The 18,510-nt window shown below is 54.0% G+C and overlaps 1 protein-coding gene across 1 annotated transcript in view; it reads left to right on the top strand.

Moving 5' to 3' along the window:
* Window positions 1-18,510, top strand: part of HCN4 (hyperpolarization activated cyclic nucleotide gated potassium channel 4) — an 88,796-nt gene that overhangs the window by 24,889 nt on the left and 45,397 nt on the right. Inside the window, exon 2 of the mRNA XM_085071060.1 lies at window positions 4,447-4,870. Within this exon, the coding sequence (XP_084927186.1) occupies window positions 4,447-4,870 (424 nt within the window). The remainder of the gene's footprint in view (window positions 1-4,446; window positions 4,871-18,510) is intronic.

Consider the following 18,510-nt stretch of genomic DNA (forward strand, 5'->3'; position numbering starts at 1 on the left):
CAGCCGTGTTCAGTTCTCTGTGAATGGCTGTTTCTGGAGTCAACTTTGCTCCCACCGTGGCTGCAGCCACCCTGACCTGGCCAATGCTCTTTCCAAGAGGTGATTTCTATTTCCAGCCCCACGGCACTCCTGGGAATTGCAGCACGACCTGTTTCCTGCCAGGCCGCCGGTGAGCACGGCAGTCTGATCCGCTGTGCAGTGCAGAGCGAGGCAAGGCAGCTGCCACTCCGGGCAGAAGGGCAGGTTTCCATCAGCTCTGCGGGAATTCAGGAGCAGTTCCTCCCCACCGAGCAGGGCATGCAGATTCCGTGTGGGACTCAGTAGGTGGCACTCTGTTTCTGGAGTCAGCACCGAGCCGCGGGACAGCGGCTGGGCTTGCCTTGGGGCTTGGCTTGAACAAGCTGCGGTCATTCAGAAGCCGTTCTTGGGAGGTCAGCAGGGCTGGCCACGGGGTGAGAGCTGAATTCCAGGGCTGGGAGAATCTCCTGGCTCCTGGCATCGCCAGGCAGGTGCGTTTTTATTTGTGCTTCACTGAGAGGCAGCACCTCACTTCAGCCCAGAGCTGCAAGCACCCAAAAAGCTTTGCTACTTTGGAGGTGAGGCTACTCCAGGCCATTTTCTCTGAACTCTGCAAACACTACAGAGCCAGAACAGAGGTTCAGAAACCACAAATGTGCCCCACTCAGGGGCAGGGTTTGGGTGCTGTTGTGACCCGGTGATGCTGCTGGACCTCTGACCTCTGGGATTGACTGCTTTCTCTCCAATTCCTCACAACCCTTCCTGAGCTCATGCACTGGAATTGCCCACACTGCACCGTGCAATGGTTTTGAAAAAGGAAATTTCATTTCATTGTAAAAAATGACTTCCAAAAGCAATATTGCTGACCTGCTGTTCCAGTGTGCCCTAGGCGAAGCAGGAAGATGGTCCAACATTCCAAACCTGCAAAGCAATACCTACAGAGTGTACAGGCTGTCACATCAGCTGAGTGACACAGCAGTGCTTAAGGAGCACAGATTCCTGAAGTGTCTGTGCCACACTAATTCTCAGACACGTTCTGTTTAAATAATAGATCAGGAATTAAGAGATCCGAGGTAGTGGTGCATGTTAAAATGTGATTTTCAAATCCAAGGAGCGTGCAGAGAGTAGGATGGAGTATAAAAACCAAGGGTGTTTGAACAAGACATCTGGTTTATATAGTGCTGCCTGTTCCCTGTGCTCTGAGCTGTTCAGTTGCACTGAGTCAACTGTAATAAAACAATACATTCATATTTATTAATTTTTTATGTAGGCTTTTGGAAACAGGAAGAGAAGTGAGAAGAAGGCAAGATATCAGAGGGAGATGTCCGAGAGATGCATCTCTGTTAGGCTCTTTTGCAAGCCATATGAATGGCTTCAGATCTGGTTAAACTCAACAATCAGATTGAGATCCTGACCCTTGCTTAGCCTCAGACTTCTGTGGACAAATCCCATGCTCTTCACTTTGCCATGTGGCTCCTCTGTGTGCAAGGCAGGGATAATCACTCTGCCTCTCCTGGGTGCAGCGGAGCCAATTTCATCACTGTCAGCCCCGTGGAATCCCTGGGTGAAAGGAACAACAAAAATGCAGAAAACATGGGTTATTAATAGCTGGTGCTTGCCCTTACATACATCACATGCACCGTTAGTCATTGTGGCCAGTAATTTACAGGGAGGGAAAAGATGTTCCTCGGAGCAAATGCAAAATGACACTTGGATGGTATCAGACCTCGGAGGTGTTGCGGGCCCAGAGAGTCTAATTAAGTCTAAATGCACTGATGCCACCCTGAGCAGATCCTGCTTCCTATGTGGGTGAAATGAAAATGTGCAGGAGCTGTGGAAATCTTAATAGGGAGATTTTAACTCCCAGGCAGTTCTCAGTGGAAAGGCAGGTGCTGGAGTTGGTGTGCAGACCAAATTCTCGGTGGTTTCCAGCTTTTTCTGCCTCCTCCATAAAGCCTGAAGGTTATCTGCTCCCTGACACCTTTGTTAGAGGGATCACTGGATACCAAAGTTTCCCTCGTGTGGTTTTAAGTGGTGGCTTTCAAGGTCAGAGCTGTGACAACATCTGGAGTCGGTAGAGCAGCCCTGAGGAGAGCTGTGCAGTAGGGAGCACACAGCACTGGGGTTCAGCACTGCACCTCTCCTGCCCACACTGCACACCCTGGGGAACGGCAGCCTGCAGGGAAGAGCTGCTGGAGCTTCGGCTGGGAGAGCAGAAAATGCTGGAAATCAGGATGCAGGACAGCTAACCACACTGGACATGGAGAGGCTGGGGCAGCAGGGAGTGCTGCAGGCAGGGGAAAGCATTTCACTGGGCTTGTGTGTGTTGGAAACACGTTCCTTGAACTGGGAGCCATCCTGCCACTGTTGGCAGTGTCCCCAGTCACTGCCAAGCGTAGAAATCCCCACCCAGCCCAAAAAAGAGGCACAGAAATGCAAAGATCTCAGAAAAAAGGCATTTACCTTCCTGTCTCCGCAAACCTGGCTGTGCCAGGCTCATGCCATTAATTTGAAACTTGGGAAAACTCATTTTCTTTGTGCACATCTCCTTGTGTATTCCCTAAGGTGCATGAAAGATGGCTGGGAGGTTATTTATTTTCGGTAATAATGCACACACTGCTTCCAGACTTCCTGCTATTGTGCGATTATCCAGATTAATTGCCTGGGAAAGCTGCAGCATCATCTCAGGCCCTTATTAAGGAAGCTCACAGCACAGATTGATATTAATGCATATTGCTGGGTGCCACAGCCTCGCTCCTGAGGCAGATGGACAAATCCCACTGCTGAGTGCTGCCAGCACCCCTGGACCTGCAGGCTGAGGGGAGGATTCCTGGCACCCTGAGAGCCAGGCAGAGAGAGTTGAGGGCATTTTTAGAAAGCTATTTGGTGAATAACTTTGCTTATTGTGAAATCAGTTCCCATCAGCCCCTGCTGAATGATTGAGAGAATTGCTGGGGTGCTGCTGGCTGCTGACCCTGTCTGTACATGGGCAGGGGCTGGAATCTGAAAGATGCTTTTAGGTGCTTTAAAGTGTTCTTAGCAGGGAGAGAGGCTCTAGACAGAGAAGTCTTTTAAGGCATATTCTGCCCTTTTGGTTTCCCTGCTGAGAGTTTAACAAACCATGTCATTGCCCTGCTCTGGAGCTCCTGTTCTGCAGCAGCTCAGCCTGGTCCAGGTTACAGCCAAACCTGGTAGGACGAAGGTAGAGCTTGAGGGTCTTTAAAGCAAATCCTGAAACATTTCAGGGGTTTTGGCTGAAAGTGTTAGACAGAGGAGCAGCATGTGCATGTCCTTCAGGAGCCCAACACTTCCCTTGGACAAGTCTGTGTAAATCCAGGGTCACACTGATGCTCTCACTGCTGTTGAGGTGATTGCTCATCTCCTGTGCCGAGGTGGTGATTATTGTATTAACAACTAACAATATTAGATTATTGTATTAATAACTAACGATATCAGAGTATTGACCTATAGTACACAACGTGGAGCTGGTGGAATCTTGTCAATGGGAGCCCACAGTGCATCAGCATCTCTGTGTGACACATTTGGAGGGGCTGTGCTGAGCAGTGAGGCTCCTCAGCAAACTCTGGCACTGGGAAAGGTGTTAGCCCTCACTCTTGGGCACTTGTGGCCACATTGTCTGATTGTGGATCTGTGAAAAATCTTTTAAAAATCCCAAACAAATAAATTAGGGTTCTACTCAGACTGTGTGTGCCTTCACAACAAAACTGAGTGTTACTGTAAGGTCCACTGGATAACACTGAGCTGCCACTGAAGTGGGGATAAGCTTCCTGGAGCCTGTGCTTCATGGAACAGGAGTTAAATGTTGGTGTTACTGTCCTTAGAAACGGAATAGGTATTTCCAGGCACGTGACTCCGAGCTTTATTGATTGTTTCTGTACAACACAGGAGCCTGCAGAGTGTGGACTAAACTGCTGGAGCCCAGGCTCAGCAGGAATCTGAACGGAAGGCTGTCGATGAGAACACAGGCTTCAGGTCCTTCCTGATCCCAAAGCTGTCAGTGCTGGCTGCTTCTGAAGAAGGATCAGGAAGCAGGAGCAAGGCCTGATGGTTTAACCCCAAACGCTTTATTGGCACACAGACTCCAAAGCCTCCCAAGTCCTCGTTCTCTCCTTACTCAGCAACCCCTGTAGCACCACAGGTCTGTCAGTCTCTCCTCAGGCAGCTCCCAGCTCCCAGGAAAGCGTTCAAGCAGGCATGCCCAGCCCTGGCTCAGCTCCTTTCTGAGCCCTCGAAGCTCAGAGCAGGAGTGTTGCTCTGATATTAATTAGCCAATTAGCAGCCTGTGCAGTGTGTGTGCTCAGGGGATGACTGACAGCAGAGATGGATGAGTTCATCCGTGCTGCTGACCCAGGCTGCCCGACCTCCTGCTCCATGGCTGATCTCACATGTCTCTGTCTCGCTGTCCAGGTTCTACTGGGACCTGACCATGCTGCTGCTGATGGTGGGGAACCTGATCATCATCCCTGTGGGCATCACCTTCTTCAAGGATGAAAACACCACCCCGTGGATTGTCTTCAACGTGGTTTCAGACACGTTCTTCCTCATCGACCTCGTCCTCAACTTCCGGACAGGCATTGTGGTGGAGGACAACACCGAGATCATCCTGGACCCGCAGAGGATCAAGATGAAGTACCTGAAGAGCTGGTTCGTGGTGGATTTTATCTCCTCCATCCCCGTGGACTACATCTTCCTGATCGTGGAGACGCGCATCGACTCCGAGGTGTACAAGACGGCACGGGCCCTGCGCATCGTGCGCTTCACCAAGATCCTGAGCCTGCTGCGCCTGCTGCGCCTGTCCCGCCTCATCCGCTACATCCACCAGTGGGAGGAGGTGAGACACAGCCCTGGGCGTTTTGCTAGCTCTGCTCTCCCACAAGGGCTTGCCTCGAGTGCCCGTGCTCCTTCCTGCCACTTGTGTGGGGGCAGGTTCCCAAGGGAATTCTGCAGATTGTTGGGAATGTGCTGTGGGCTCCACCATCAGCATCCACGTGATCCGTGGAGATGCTGCGTGGGCTGGGAGCAGGGTGGGCACAGGTGGGGCCCCTTGCAGGAATTGTGTAGCTGGTGAGCAGAGCAATCAGCCAGACAGCGAGGGCTTGCCCTCCCAGAGCCCCCAAAGGTCCAGGAACAGCTCTGAGCACTGGGCTGGACACAGCTGATCTGCAGAACCTGTGGCATCTGTTTGCCATCTGCTGCTTCTCCATGCTTATGTCTTGGATAAAGAGATAAGCATGGGGATGTGTTAGAAGCCTCTTGCTTTCTGCAATCTCTGACACTGTGCTAAGGGGAAGAGGAAGGAGGAGCAATCTGCAGACAAAAGTCTGGTGAAAAGCAACATCCCCACTACCCCATGACCCCGTGCTGTTCCCAGGGGGAATTCCAGGATGCAGGGCGAGTTGTCAGGCGTCATGTGGGTGAAGCCACAACCTTGCAAGCAGCTTGAGAATAATTTTTTTCCTCCCATCTCCGTGCTCTCCAAAGCAGAGAGAAAACTCCCTGCATCTTTCATGTCAGGAGCATATTTTCAGGCCAAGGAAAGCTGGTCAAGGCCATTTCATCGTCCTCCCCATACGCTGTGTTGAGCTTTGGAGCAGAGCCCGCTGCAGAGCATGATCTAATGCAGAGCATGCTGCTGGGAATGTGAAGGGGAAGCAGCCATGCAAGTCATGGCTGGGTTGCAGCGAGCTGTCACAACACTAATTCCTGGTGGAGCTGAGCCCTTCCCTCCTGCCAGCAGCCCAAGCTCATGAGGAGAGCACTGGAGCACACTTCCCAAACCTCATCCTTGTGCTGCTATAATTTGTGAGTGCTTCACTCAGAGCAGAGCAGAGCTTTGCTGCGGTCTGGGGTGACATTGGGCAAGGTGCTGGGCACGTGCTGGGGGGAGGCAGCCACAGCCCTCAGAATTCACTGCTGTGTTCATTTGCTTCAAGGCTCAGGCAGGAGTGCACAGAGAGGTGGAAATGAATAAAGCTGAAGTGTCCTTCTGGGGTGATTCAGGGAGCCAGGGGCTGAGCAGAGCACTGAAATCTCTCCAGGTGTGTTTTCCTGTCCCGTAGTTGCTTTGCTTCCCTATCCTCCAATCCGAGAGGCTCGAGAGAGGCAAGGTGGTGGCTCAGGCTGTTGTTAAAGTGGCTCCTTCGCCCAGATTTACAGGCACCCACAGCAGTGCTTCCCCCTGCTCCTTGACTTCCCTTCCAGGAGGTGCTAGAGGAGGATTGAAGGATATTTGCTGTTGATTGTATTGGATTTGTTTGAAAAACGATCAAATAGAAGCAGATCAGCTTTTTTCCCTCTCTCGCTTCTCACAGTTTGACTGTGCAGCCATTTCCAGGGTGTCTCATGATGGGACTGCTGGGACGCTGTTGCTGTGTGCTGCTGCCCTGGGAACAGCACAGCTGGGTGTCCCCTGTGCCCCGGGGGAGGCAGTGCTGCCCGTGCAGGGCACAGAAGGTGCTGGGCTGGGCACTGCAATGCAGACTCTGCCGTGCACTGCAGCGCCCGCACAGCAACCAGCAGCGGCCGTGCAAACAGGGCTCACCCGAGCAGCCCTTCCTGCAGACAGGGTGTCCCTGGGAGCTCTTCCACCTTCCCCACGGGGCAGGGAGGCAGAGGGCAGGGCTGATCCCCAGGCAGTGATGCAGTGCCTGCCACAGAGCACCAGGGACACGGGAAGGGGAGTGCTGCTCCATCCTCACTGGGAGTTGTGCTCCCTGCAGCCACGCTGACAGCTCTCTCTCCCTCTGAAGTGCCTACAGATGATCCCTGTCTGAAAGGCCACATCCATCTCTCCTTCCTGCACCATCAGTGGTGATCTGGGAGTGCTGCAAGGAGCAGTGTTGGACTGGACTGACTGGGTGTGCACAGCTACAGAAGGAGGAGCACTGTTGGCAGAGGGGTTGCTGCAGGCCTGCTCTGCTGTGCTCCCCACAGTCCCACTCCGTGCTCATCTGCTGGCAGTGCCCTTCTCTCTTCAGCTCTTTGCCTATGACCAGAGCAGCTGAAAGGACGTGTGCCAGGGCATGCTGGGCCTCTGGAGAGCAGTGTATGAAGCAGAACTTGTGTAGGGTGCCCTGAGGCAGAGTTACCCGAGGGGGATGCACAGAGGGATCACTGGGGCACTGTGTGTGGGCAGAGCATCCCCACTCTGCAGTCACTGCCCGGGGAGGGAGGGGCCCAGCACCACGGCCCCCTCCTCACTCAGCCTCCTCGTATCCCTGGATGAGGGCAGGAGAAGTGGGTGTTTCCTGAGCTCCCAGCGAGCCTCTCTGCTCGTTCCCCTGCAGTTGTCCCTGCTCAGCATGGATTTATCATCGAGGCTGCAGCGAGCAGCCCTCAGCAGGGCTGCAGTGCTGTAAAGCAGCCAGGCACTCATCAGTTCCACATCAGCGCTGCTCAGGAGTCCGTGGGCTCCGAGCTGGGGCTGCAGCCACCTGCACTGCTGGGGCTCAGAGCAGCCCTCCTCCCCCAGAGCCCACTGAGGTGCTCTGGGGATACAGCTGGGCAAACAACCTAAAGAGAAAAGGAAGGGGAAAGGCAGGAAAAACAATCTGAGGCACTCGTGTTCACCGGAGTACGAAAATAAGCTTAATTCCAAATGTAGCAGTTTCATTTGCATGATGCATTTTGCCTGAGTGGTCCCACGAATGAATTTACCAGGAGGGCAGAATATAAATAGAGTCTTTTTGAAGTGTCTGCCATGTCTCCCCTGCAGTTGGAAGTTTGATTAGCTGCACTCACCCTGGCTGGGGCCTGGCTTGCCCCAAATCCATAGCCCAGTCCCAGTGTCCTGGAGCTCCCCAGCTGGGAGCAGAGATCCAGCAGGGTCAGAGCAAACAGGGCTGCTCCAGTTGTGCCTTGTCCTCCCCCAGGGAAACTGTCATCATCTCAGCCTTTGAACCACTCCAGGCTGGTCAGTGGTTCCTGGATCTGCAGCACATTGGCCCCTTGTCCCATTGTCCCACTGTCCCAGGGTCAAGGATTTGGGCCTTCCCACTACTGGGCTGTCCAAGTGTGCAGGGCAAGGACATCCAAACAGGAACATCCTACAAACTTCATCCCAAGGTCCCCCAGCAGAAAGAAAAATTGCAGAAAAACCATGGAACCTATGGATTCAATTAGGATGAACCATCCAGGTCAGACTAGGAGTCACAAATCCTCACTTTTCTGAGATTTCCCTGATGTATGCACAGCATCTACCCTGTGGTTGATGCTGGGGTGCAGTAACCTGCATTTAGGATCAAACTATGTTGACTTATTTACTGGAAAAATAGCACAATCTTGCTCCCATAAATTGGTTTCCAAATAGCACACAGGCCAAGATAACCAAAATGTTTTGATTGCAGACTCTGTGGGAGGGATTATGATGGGAAGGAAAGGAACTATCTGGGTTTGATATATACCACAATGATAAGATTCTCATAAGTGAGGATTTTTTTCGGATTTTTTTTCAGATTTTTGTCAGGAAAAAAAATACAGCTTTTGTGTTTTGCAGCTGAAACCTGAAGCAAAGGACAATTTGGTGATTTTCAGGCTGTTATGTTACTGAAACCTTGCAAACTTGCCTGAGTGCTGTCCTTCCCTCGAGCTTCCATATTACAGAGAAGCTTTAGGACAGACGGAATGCGTCCTCTCAGGTCCCAGTAGCCACTTCCCACTCTCAGCTGGAGGGGGATTGGGGGCTGGGTTTCTTCCCAAATTTGCATTACCTCATTTCTGAAGCCTTATTAAGCACTGGTCTTTAATGTGCTTACAGGAGCTTATTAAAACCATAATGCAAGGTACAGGAATTTTCATTCTCACTGCACAAAGTGACCCAAAATTGGAGACATCTTTGCCTCTCCGAGAAAATCCTGGCTGCCCTGAAACAAATGGCAAAACTCTCTTGTTGAAATACTAGTCAGAGGGTTTTTGAAATTTTACCACAGCCTTTTACATGGAACTGTTGTCACTTGTGCAGCACAACATCCTTGTGGAGGGAGAGCAGACAACAGAAGGAAACAGATTCTCTTCATTCCTTTACATTGAATTTTCCCTCTCCTTCCCATGGGCATCCCCAGTGCTCCATCCCCTGCCTTGTGGGAGGAGAAAGACACCCAGAAAAGTTTTTTTGGAGGAGCTGGTCTTTGGCAGGAAATTCTGCTGCTCTAATGCAAATTCAGCTCCCCACCTGGGCACTGGGAATACAGTTTCAAAGAGAATATCATCAAAAATGGCTTCTAATGAATTTATAAGGAGCCAGGCAAATATTTGAATAGCTGTGCAGCCACGGAGGTTGCCATGAAAAGGAAAAAGCTTTTCTTTTTTCTCCAGTCACCTTCTGGCAGTGCTGCAAGTGTCTTGTGTCAACAGCAGGGTGTGAGCAGGGAGTACTTGCTCTGGGGTTTGGGATTGGCACGTTTGTCTCCAGGTCAGGGGTCCAGAGCTGGTTTGTAGGGAGATGAGAGCCCTCTGGTGTCTCAGGGGTGGCTCTGCCCTGCTGTGTTGTCAGCACAGAGGTGCCCGTGGGACCAAACCTGCCCTAGGCAGCAGCACTGGGGTCAAACGCTCCCTTCTGGAGTGCCCACAGAGCAGGGGGTGGGCAGTGGCAATGACAGGGTCCTGCCAGGGCTCAGGCTGTGCTCTGGGGGCACAGGGTCCCTCAGGCTGGGCTTTCGTGCTGGGCTGGGATTTCAGGGGCTTCCTAAAGCCAAGGGCTGCTCTCCTGATGCTCCCTGGTCGCTGGGAGAGCTGCGTGCTGCACCAGCCTTTGCTTCTTCCCTTCCCTAAACTCCTGCAGCCTCTGCACAGTGTCCCTGCTCTGGCCCTCTGGGGTCCCCTGTGGGTTCCCCTGTCCCTTGGGGAGTTCATAGCCCTTCCCTGGCCCTGTGGGGTCCCCTGTGGGTTCTCCAGTCTCTCAGGGAGTTCACGGCCCTTCCCTGGCCCTGTGGGGTCCCCTGTGGGTTCCCCTGTGGGTTCCCCAGTCTCTGGGGCAGCTCACAGCCCCTCTGCTGTGCCAGCATCAGCTGCCTCAGCTCTGTGCCCAGCCGTGCCTCAGGCCGCTGTGGTTGGAGGCTGCATCATCGCTGCTGTGTGACAATAACAGAGGTGGCAGAGTTCCTCCTGCCACTGTCACTTCCCAAGGTTTAATGCCATGGAGCTTTGCTGATGGGGTTTATTGCCCCGGGCCCAGCCTGCCCTGGTGCTGTCCCACAGGGGACAGCAGAGGAGGTGTCACCTAGGGCAGAGTCACGGGGTGGGTCAGGCTGGAAGGCACCACCCAGGCACAGCTCTGGAATATCCCCAGTGAGGGACACTCCACCCTCTCTCTGGACAATCTGTTCAGGGCCTGGTCACTGCACAGTGGAGAAGTTGTGCCTCCTGTGCCAGGAGAACTCTCTGGGCTCAGTCCCTGCCGTTCCTCTGGTGCCACTGCTGGGTCCCTGGAGCAGAGCCTGGCCCTGCTCTGAGCTCCCTGCACACAGGGACACCCAGGGCTCAGGGCCCTCAGGAGGGTGAACAGTCCCAGCTCCCTCAGCCTTCCTGGGCACCGAGGTGCTCCAGGCCCTTCCTCATCTCCAAAGCCTCTCCAGCTCCGTGTCCCTCCATGACACAGCACTCCAGATGTGCCGTACCAGGGCTGTTTGTGACAGCCCCATATTCCAATGGCAGAGTGTGGGGAACTTCTGAATCCCATCAAAATGCTGTGAGCCCAGCAAGCAGCAAGGGCAGTGCCCATTCCCTGGAATGTGTAGGAGCACAGATTTACCCCTCAGGAGGGCTGTGCTCTGTAGAAAGAACACCCTGAAGGCCTCTGGAAGGGCTGTACCCTCCCTGGAGCTGGAACAGAGCCCCTCAGGGTGTGTCTGTGCCCCCCAGCCCACCCAGCCTGGTGCCAGTACATCTTCTGTGCGGCACACACACAGTGCTGCTGCTGGGCACAGCTGAGCAGCTGCTGAACCACTCACGGGGACATTCCTGATGCCAGTTGGGCTCCTGATCCAATGCCAGGTCTGGTTGTGTCCCTTAGACTCGTGTTCAGCCCAGACTTGGAGGCCAGTTTGTCTAAGGCACATTAGCCCTGGCAAGTGGGTGCAAATTAATGGCTCCTCTTCAAAGCCTCTTCCAGGAAGGCACTATTGATTGCATTCATATCAAGTGGGAAACTTTAATGAGACAGCTGGAGAGAACAGCATTTCCCTGCCTCGCTCATTGTGTTCAGCAAGCAGGGCTGGAGAGGAGCGTGCCAGAGCTGGGAGTGCTGGGAATGAGGCAGCAGCTCGGCCCAGACAGGACCGTGGACAAAAATCAACTTGGCTGCTGGAGGACAAGGGAAAGGGGGCTTGGAAAAAACTTGGCACTGTGTAGTTGCTTTGTGCCAGGAGAGACTGAAGTCAGTTTGCATCCTCATGCTCCAAGCACGGCCAAGGGGCACAGGGCAGTGCCAGCCCTGCAGAAAGGTCAGGGCTGGCTCTGAAAGGAAGGAATGCTCTTCCACAGGGCACCAAATCCTGAGGCCAGCCTTTGCCCCTGAGCAGCTCTTGCTTCCACTCCAGAGAACAACTGGCCTGCCACAGTTCCAGGCTCTGTGTGTGGGGGGGGAGCTGGAGCAGGAAACCCCAGCCCTGAGGACAGCTTTGGTTTTGACCCACTTTTCTCCTTGCCAGAAATATGGCAATGGAATAAAACAGCAATGCCTTCCCCACTAGTGTGAGGCGAAGGAAGGAGAAATCTTCCTCAGGAAGGACAAGAGCCCGAGCCAGAGGTGTGTGAGAGTTTCATGGGCAGCAGCCTCATTGATGAAGTTATTTTCTGAGCCCCGCTGTGAAAAGAGCTGTTTGGAAGACAGTTTCAGGACATGCAATTATCCAGTTTGCCAGCTTAATGCATTCAACTTAACCTCATTTTTATGAAGCAGAAATCAATGTGGTAACTTTTTCAGGGCTAAGAGATGACATTTTATTCTTGCTTCTCTCATAAGGATGCATATTTTTAAGCTTCATTGTCTGCTCTAACTCCTCCCTCTCCCAGTTTTGATAAAGCAGGAATACTCCAAGGGCTAGAGGAAAGAGTGAGGCAATCTCCACATTCCCAGAGTCACACTGGAATGGAAAATGTTTCTGAAATCTCTTTGCAATGCATGGGGAAACTTTCCTTCTTGGAAAAGGACTTGGAAGTGCATTTAGAACTTCAATCCAAGCACTTTTTCCATCAATTTCATCAAAGCACCCCTGCACCAGGTGATCTTCCCCCAGGGAATGCATGGCCTCCATCCTCTGTTATTCCAGTGTCTATCACCCTCTCTCCTCCCACATGCTCAGGAGTATTTGGGTACCTGTTCCTGCCTTGTGTCCTGTCCCTCCCCAAGCCACAAGTCCTGCAGAGCAGCAGCTGCCGGGGCTGGGTGATGCCTGCCCAGTTCCCCAGCAGGGCTGTGCCACAGAGCTGCAGAGAGCAGGCTAATTGCCCTGCTGTTCATTAATGTGCCCCTGCCCAGCCCCTGGTACGTCCTCGTGTGGGTGGCAGCACCCGCGGAGGGTTCGGTGACACACAGAGCCCTGCTCCCTGCTGAGCTGCTGGTGATGGTATCTGCCATTTGCTCATCCAGTATTTATGAGGGAGAAGCCAGGAATCAGGGAGGGCCTCCTCAGGGGGAACATTGTGCCTTTGGTGACAGCTGGAAAAAGGAAGTGAGAGATGTGATCTGAAAACAGAAACACCAGGATTCTTCTGGCTCCCTTCTGGGCTTGGGCTGAGCTGCGAGAGCCACGAAATGAAGGCAGTAATGCAGTCACCTCACAGATCCCAGACAGCTGCAGCTCCTTCAGCCCCTGAGGTGCCACCCTGCACCATCCCACTGATCTGTGGCACAGGCACTCACCTCTCTGCAAGGTGCCCTCTCCTCACTGGGAACAGCCCTGAGCCAGGGTGGCACATTCCCATCTTCATCTCAGCCTCATCAGTTTGGGATGTCTCCAGTGTCCACTGTCGTTAGGGAGTGTGAGCAGAGAGAGAGTGGGGTCATGGCTTCTCTGGATCTCTGATCCAAGGGCTTGGGAGAGAATGGGGCATTTGGAGGGGATGTTTCTGAGGTTTGGATCCAGCCAGGATGGATCATCAAGGAAGGATCAGGGTCTGTGTGAATGGATTTGGAGCAGAGGGAGGCTGGTCTGAGGGGACATCAGGGCTGAGTGAGGGGCTGAAGATGACTGGAGCCAGAGAGCAGCTGGAGCCTGCTCTCCCCCAGGATCACCTGAGGTCTGCTCCACCGTGGAGCAGCTCCAGAGGGTGAACTTTGGGAGAACCTCTCTCTGTGCTGCCACTGACAAGCAGTCAAACATGCAGCAGCAGCGCTTCCTTGTAAACACTGCAGAGGAACTGGGAGGATAATGTCCCTTAAAGTAGCTGACAGGCCTGCTTTTCCTCAAGTCCCTGGAGAGGGTGGAGAGCAGTTAAGACGCAGCAGCTGTGTTTGTTTTTTCTTCATTTATATATTTTTTCCACCCAGCAAAGTGGCGGGTGTTAATTCCTCTTGATTTGCTCAGTGCAGCCCAGTTTGGAGAGGCCGTCCCTGGAATAGGGCTGATTAGCCTCCTCTCCAGCGTGCATCACCCAAACAGCCACTAATTCCACTTTATCCCAACTGTGCTCCTGCTTGCTGAGGCTGCAGGGAATCAGGCTGGAACTGTGGAGTTCATTACCAGACTTGGGGCAGCCAAAGCCCAGAGGCTTCTCTCAGACCCACTCCCCAGCTGCAGGGGATGTTCCTCTGGTGGCCTGGAGTGGATCAATGCCCCGCTGGACTTTGGGGTCGTGAGCCCAGCACTTCACTCTCCCTGGATCTCTCTGTGTCCCTGCCCTGTGCTGGAGCATCCATGGCAGGTGCAGAGTGGAGTCATCACCTTCCTCTCTGTTCCTGTCTCCTCTTGCACAGGAAGGATGACAATGACCTTTGTGGAGAGAGGAGAAAAAACCCCTCTTCCTTCTCCAGCAGATTCCTCCCCACAGGAATGGGGTGAGCCTTGTCCCTCTGCACTCCCAACCCCCTCCCCAGGTGTGTTCCCTGCCAGCAGTCAGACATCCCACCAGGAGCCCATTCAGCTGATAAACCACCCCAGGCTTGGGGGAAGGACAGATAAGGACCTTTCTCTCTAGCTCCCTTCCCTCCAGACTCGAGAGACATGCTGGTAATTTGGTGTTGAACAGAAGGCAGAGCCAGGCCAGCTCTGGAATGGGAAGGAGATGCAGGAGAGGAGGGAAGTAGGATGAAGGGGGCTCCTGTGAAAGGAGACAGGAGAGAGGAGAGCTGGGGAGGGCCTGTGGCATCCCCCAGTGTGTCCTGGTGCTGCTCTGTCTGATCTGCAGGGGCTGTTTCACATCAGTTCAATGTTCCAAGCAGCAACATTTGTCACGTTTTGGAGCTGTCCATCCAGCAGTGCTCCCCATGATGCAGTGGGAAGAGTGCAGTTGCACTCCAGGGAACTTGAGGGATCCTCCCTGGAGCTCCTCTCGTGTCCCATGGACATGAGGTATGAGCACACCACGATGGTGCTTCTCATACATGGACTATTTGCCCCTCTCCTTTTCCTCCTCAAGGTCATTTCAGCAGCTGGCAGGGAAGGAAGAGCACAGCCCACTTTGGGAAGATGGAAAAAAACCTTGTTTCCATCCTGGCTGGCTGAGAGCTGGGAATGCAGGCGGTGAGGTCTGGAGCCAGGCTGGAACGTGTTCCTGTGGCCTTTAGCCTCTCCCTCCTCCCCTCCCAGAGAGGCAGCACGCAGCAAATTCCTCCAGGAGCCCCAGCCTTTGGAAGGAGCCTTATCTCAGAGCTCTCTCCCTTATCTGCAGCCCTCAGCCGTGGCCGTGCTGCACAGAGTGCTGACTGGGGCCCTGCAGCTGCTGGCAGCACTTGCCATCTGCTGCTGGAAGGGGGCAGCTCTGGAGCCTCCTCTCAGTCCGTGTGCAGCTGCACAGCCAGGCCACAGGGATCCCTGCTCCTGCTCAGGACCTTCCCCAGCACTGCTTTGGGTGTCAGTGACCCCAGAGAGGGGCACCTTCCACAGCCCCTGCATCCAAACTGGGCTGGGTCTGTGCCCCTCTGGGTGTCAGTGACACCTTCCACAGCCCCTGCCCAGCCCTGGCCCGGCTGCATCCTCCTGTTTTGCATCCCAGCACACCCTGGGCTCGGGGAGCAGGGGGAAGCTCCCAAGGATGATGGCACTGGAGGGCTCTGCTGCTGCCTTGCCAGGCTGTGCTGCTCCCGCAGCCTTCCCCTCCCAGCCCTGCAGGCTCTCCAGGCAGAGGAGCAGAGCTGCAGAGCCCAGCAGTTGACCCTGATCAGCTAAGGGGGGATTAGGAAGGGAGGGGAGCCGGTGCTGCAATCAGTGAAGCAGTGCCTGTTTTGATTAGCCAGCAATTTTTATGGTCATTTGGAGACAAAATTTGCCTGCCTGTGCTCCCTCGTGCTCCCTCCTTCCTGGGGGAGATGTGAGCTGTTGGATCCCACCCAAAACTCCCTCTGCTGTTTGGGAAATGGGGAAAAACAGGATATTTGCACAGAGACTGAAGTAGAAAGCCCAAGCTGAAAGGGATGGAGAATATTTGATGGCAGCCAAGGCATTTCCTGAGCAGGAGGGCTGGAGCCCAGCACCCCCCACAGGAAGGATGGCTCCTTCCTGCTGCCATCCGTGGTTTGCAGGTGCTGCAGAGCTTCCCGTGCCTCCCCGGGGCTGGCACTGCCCTGCTCTGTGGAGCCAGGAAGGTGGGGAGGCTGCACGAGGTGCCAGCTCCACTGACAGTTGGCACAGAGCAGGGGATGTGCTGATGGATCGGGGCAGCTGCCAGCTCCACATGCCAGCACTGGCACCAGGAAGGGACAGGACACAGGGCCAGGAACAAGCGGGGCTGGCGTGGGGCAGAGCCTGGGACAGCACCACACAGGGGGCAGGGCCTGACTCCGGGTGGGAGCCTGGGCATGTGGCAGCCCAGGTGGCTGCCCAGGAGGTGACACTGCAAGGACAGCAGTGTCCTTGGAGCCTCCTGGGAGCAGGAGCAAAGCTGTGCCCTGCCCTGCTTCCTGCTGGCAGCACAGGGAGCCAGGTGTGACAGGCTTGGTTCCTGCAGCAGGGACACAGCCAGCACTTCCCAGGATGGCCAGGAGAGATCCTGCTGGCTCCTGGAGCCATGGTCACCGCTGGGAGCCAGGTGTGACAGACTCCTGCAGCAGGGACATGGCCAACACTTCCCAGGATGGGAATGGATCCTTCCTGGAGCCATGGGCACCGCTGGGAGCAGGACATCCTCTCATCCTGCCTGTGAGCCCTCAGCACAGCCCCGCTGGCCCTGCTGCAGGTGACAGCACAGACGGGCCACACTCAGCTTTGTGCTGGCCCGGCCTGTCCCTGCCTGTCACTGCTGGGCTCCCCTGGGTGGCTTTTCCAGGTTTGCCAGGTCACCCTGGCTGCTGTGAGTCAAAGCCAGGATGTGCTGGGCTGGGCAGATCCCAGCTGCCCACAAGAGCCTCCTGTGCTCCCCTCAGCCCTGATTCCCAGTGCCCTAAATCCTGTGGGCTCCTGCCTTTCCTTCAGCAAGGTGATGCTGCTGTGTCACAGAATCATGGAATTCCAGACTGCTTTGGGATGGAAGGATCTTAAAGCTCATCTCGTCCCACCCCTGCCATGGGCACAGACACCTTCCACCATCCCAGATTGCTCCAAGCCCTGTCCAACCTGGCCTTGAACACTTCCAGGGATCCAGGGGCAGAGACTCTGAAAGACTCTTCCAGTCAGTATTTTCCCTTGAGGTCCAGTTTAGGGTTTTCTCCGACTGCATCCCAATACATTCTGCTCCAACCCCTTCACCTCATCCCTCATGTTCCTCAACACTTCCCTCCTCACCTTCCTGTCCCTATCCAGCAGATCTGAAGAGGAGACAATCACCACATTCTTTGTCTTGTCAGAAGGGTTTTTGTCCTCCACGGTATCTGAAGCACAGCTGAAATCCATAATGAAATCCTGATGTTCAGATCATCTCTTGGCTATGGCAGGGAATTGCAAAGCTCAGCTTCAAACACTCATTAAACATTTGAACACTGCTCCAATCCTTCCAGAGCCTGAAGTTCCTGGTGCTTTAGGGAGATCCAGACTGGGATATCAGACATCTGTTCCTGACTCCTATTCCCAGCCTTCCCCTGGGGGCTGGGAAATATTGGATCCCTCTGGTTATTTTGTTTATTGCACTTAGGAGTACTCACCCCCTCCATGTGCTTCCAAGCAAATTCCCTGGGGGAGGTCACCAGCTCCTGGGTGGTCATGAGGAGAATCTTCTCTGAATTCCCAGGTCTCACCCACCATGGACACTAAACTCTGGAATGTGATGGTGCTGTGAGTGCAGATTTAGTGCAAGGAGGAAAACTCGTACATTCTGTGGGATTTCAAGTGGATGGGACACAGACCTGGGGTCCCACAGTTCTGAGCCCTACACTGATGGAGCAGGATCACATCTGGGTTCTCCCATCTGGGCTTCGAAATCTGAAGAGCTCTGGTTTGGTGCCCTGCATTTGCTTCATCCCATGCTCAGTTTAACCTCTGGTTTTTGAGGTTTTTGAGGTTTTGAAACAGCCCAACTTCCTCAGGCAGAATTCCTCATGTGCAGCTTAATCCCTGTTCCTTCTGTGGAGGGAGAGAACCACAAGTACAGAGATAGAACTTAGTGGTGTTATTTGAAACAGGAAGCCATGGAGTGCCAAAGCTTTCCAAAAGGAGGATTTAATGTTGCCTAGGAAGTGTCCCTCGTGCCCTGCTGGTTCCCCTTGCCTGATCCCATACAGTGCAGCTGCTCCTGGTGTCTCCATCCTCTGCCTGGCGTGTCCTGATTCCTATTCTTTGCTCTGCTAAAGCTCTGTGGTGTCAGGGATCCAGCTTCATTCATAATCATCTGACACTGAATTATAATTCCACCTTGGGTTGGAAGTGCTCTTGGCAAAGACACTCATGATGGGAAATGCAAAGCACTGGAGCACTGCACGGCTGCCTTCTCCATCCCTCCTACAGCAGGGCTCACTCTCAAGGGCACAGAGCCAGCCCTATTGCAGTCTGACCACTCCAGTAGGAATTTCTGGGGTAGAAAAGGCAGTGTCAGCCTTCCTTGATTCCTGCTGTGGGTCTGAACCTCTTCTGGAGTCCCAGCTTGAGTGGGATCTGCACTGTCAGTACAAATCCAGACATGGAGCAGGCACAGCCTTCATGGAATTGTGGTCTCACAGAATGGTTGGGTTGGACAGCACCTGAAAGATCATCCGGTTCCAAACCCTCTGCCATGGGCAGGACACCTTCACTCCCAGCATGGATGGGCTGAGTGTTTTTCTTTGCACAGCTCTCATCCACAGGGGTGGAGTGGTCAGGGCAGGAGTGATTCTCTGATTCCCAGAGCCCTCCCAGATCCAGGAGTGATTCCCTGAGCCCTCCCAGATCCAGTGCTGGTGGTGTGAGCCAA

The sequence above is a fragment of the Lichenostomus cassidix genome, chromosome 10 (genome assembly GCF_008360975.1).
Source record: "Lichenostomus cassidix isolate B80296 chromosome 10, HeHo_3.0, whole genome shotgun sequence".
Classification (NCBI taxonomy): Eukaryota; Metazoa; Chordata; class Aves; order Passeriformes; family Meliphagidae; genus Lichenostomus; species Lichenostomus cassidix.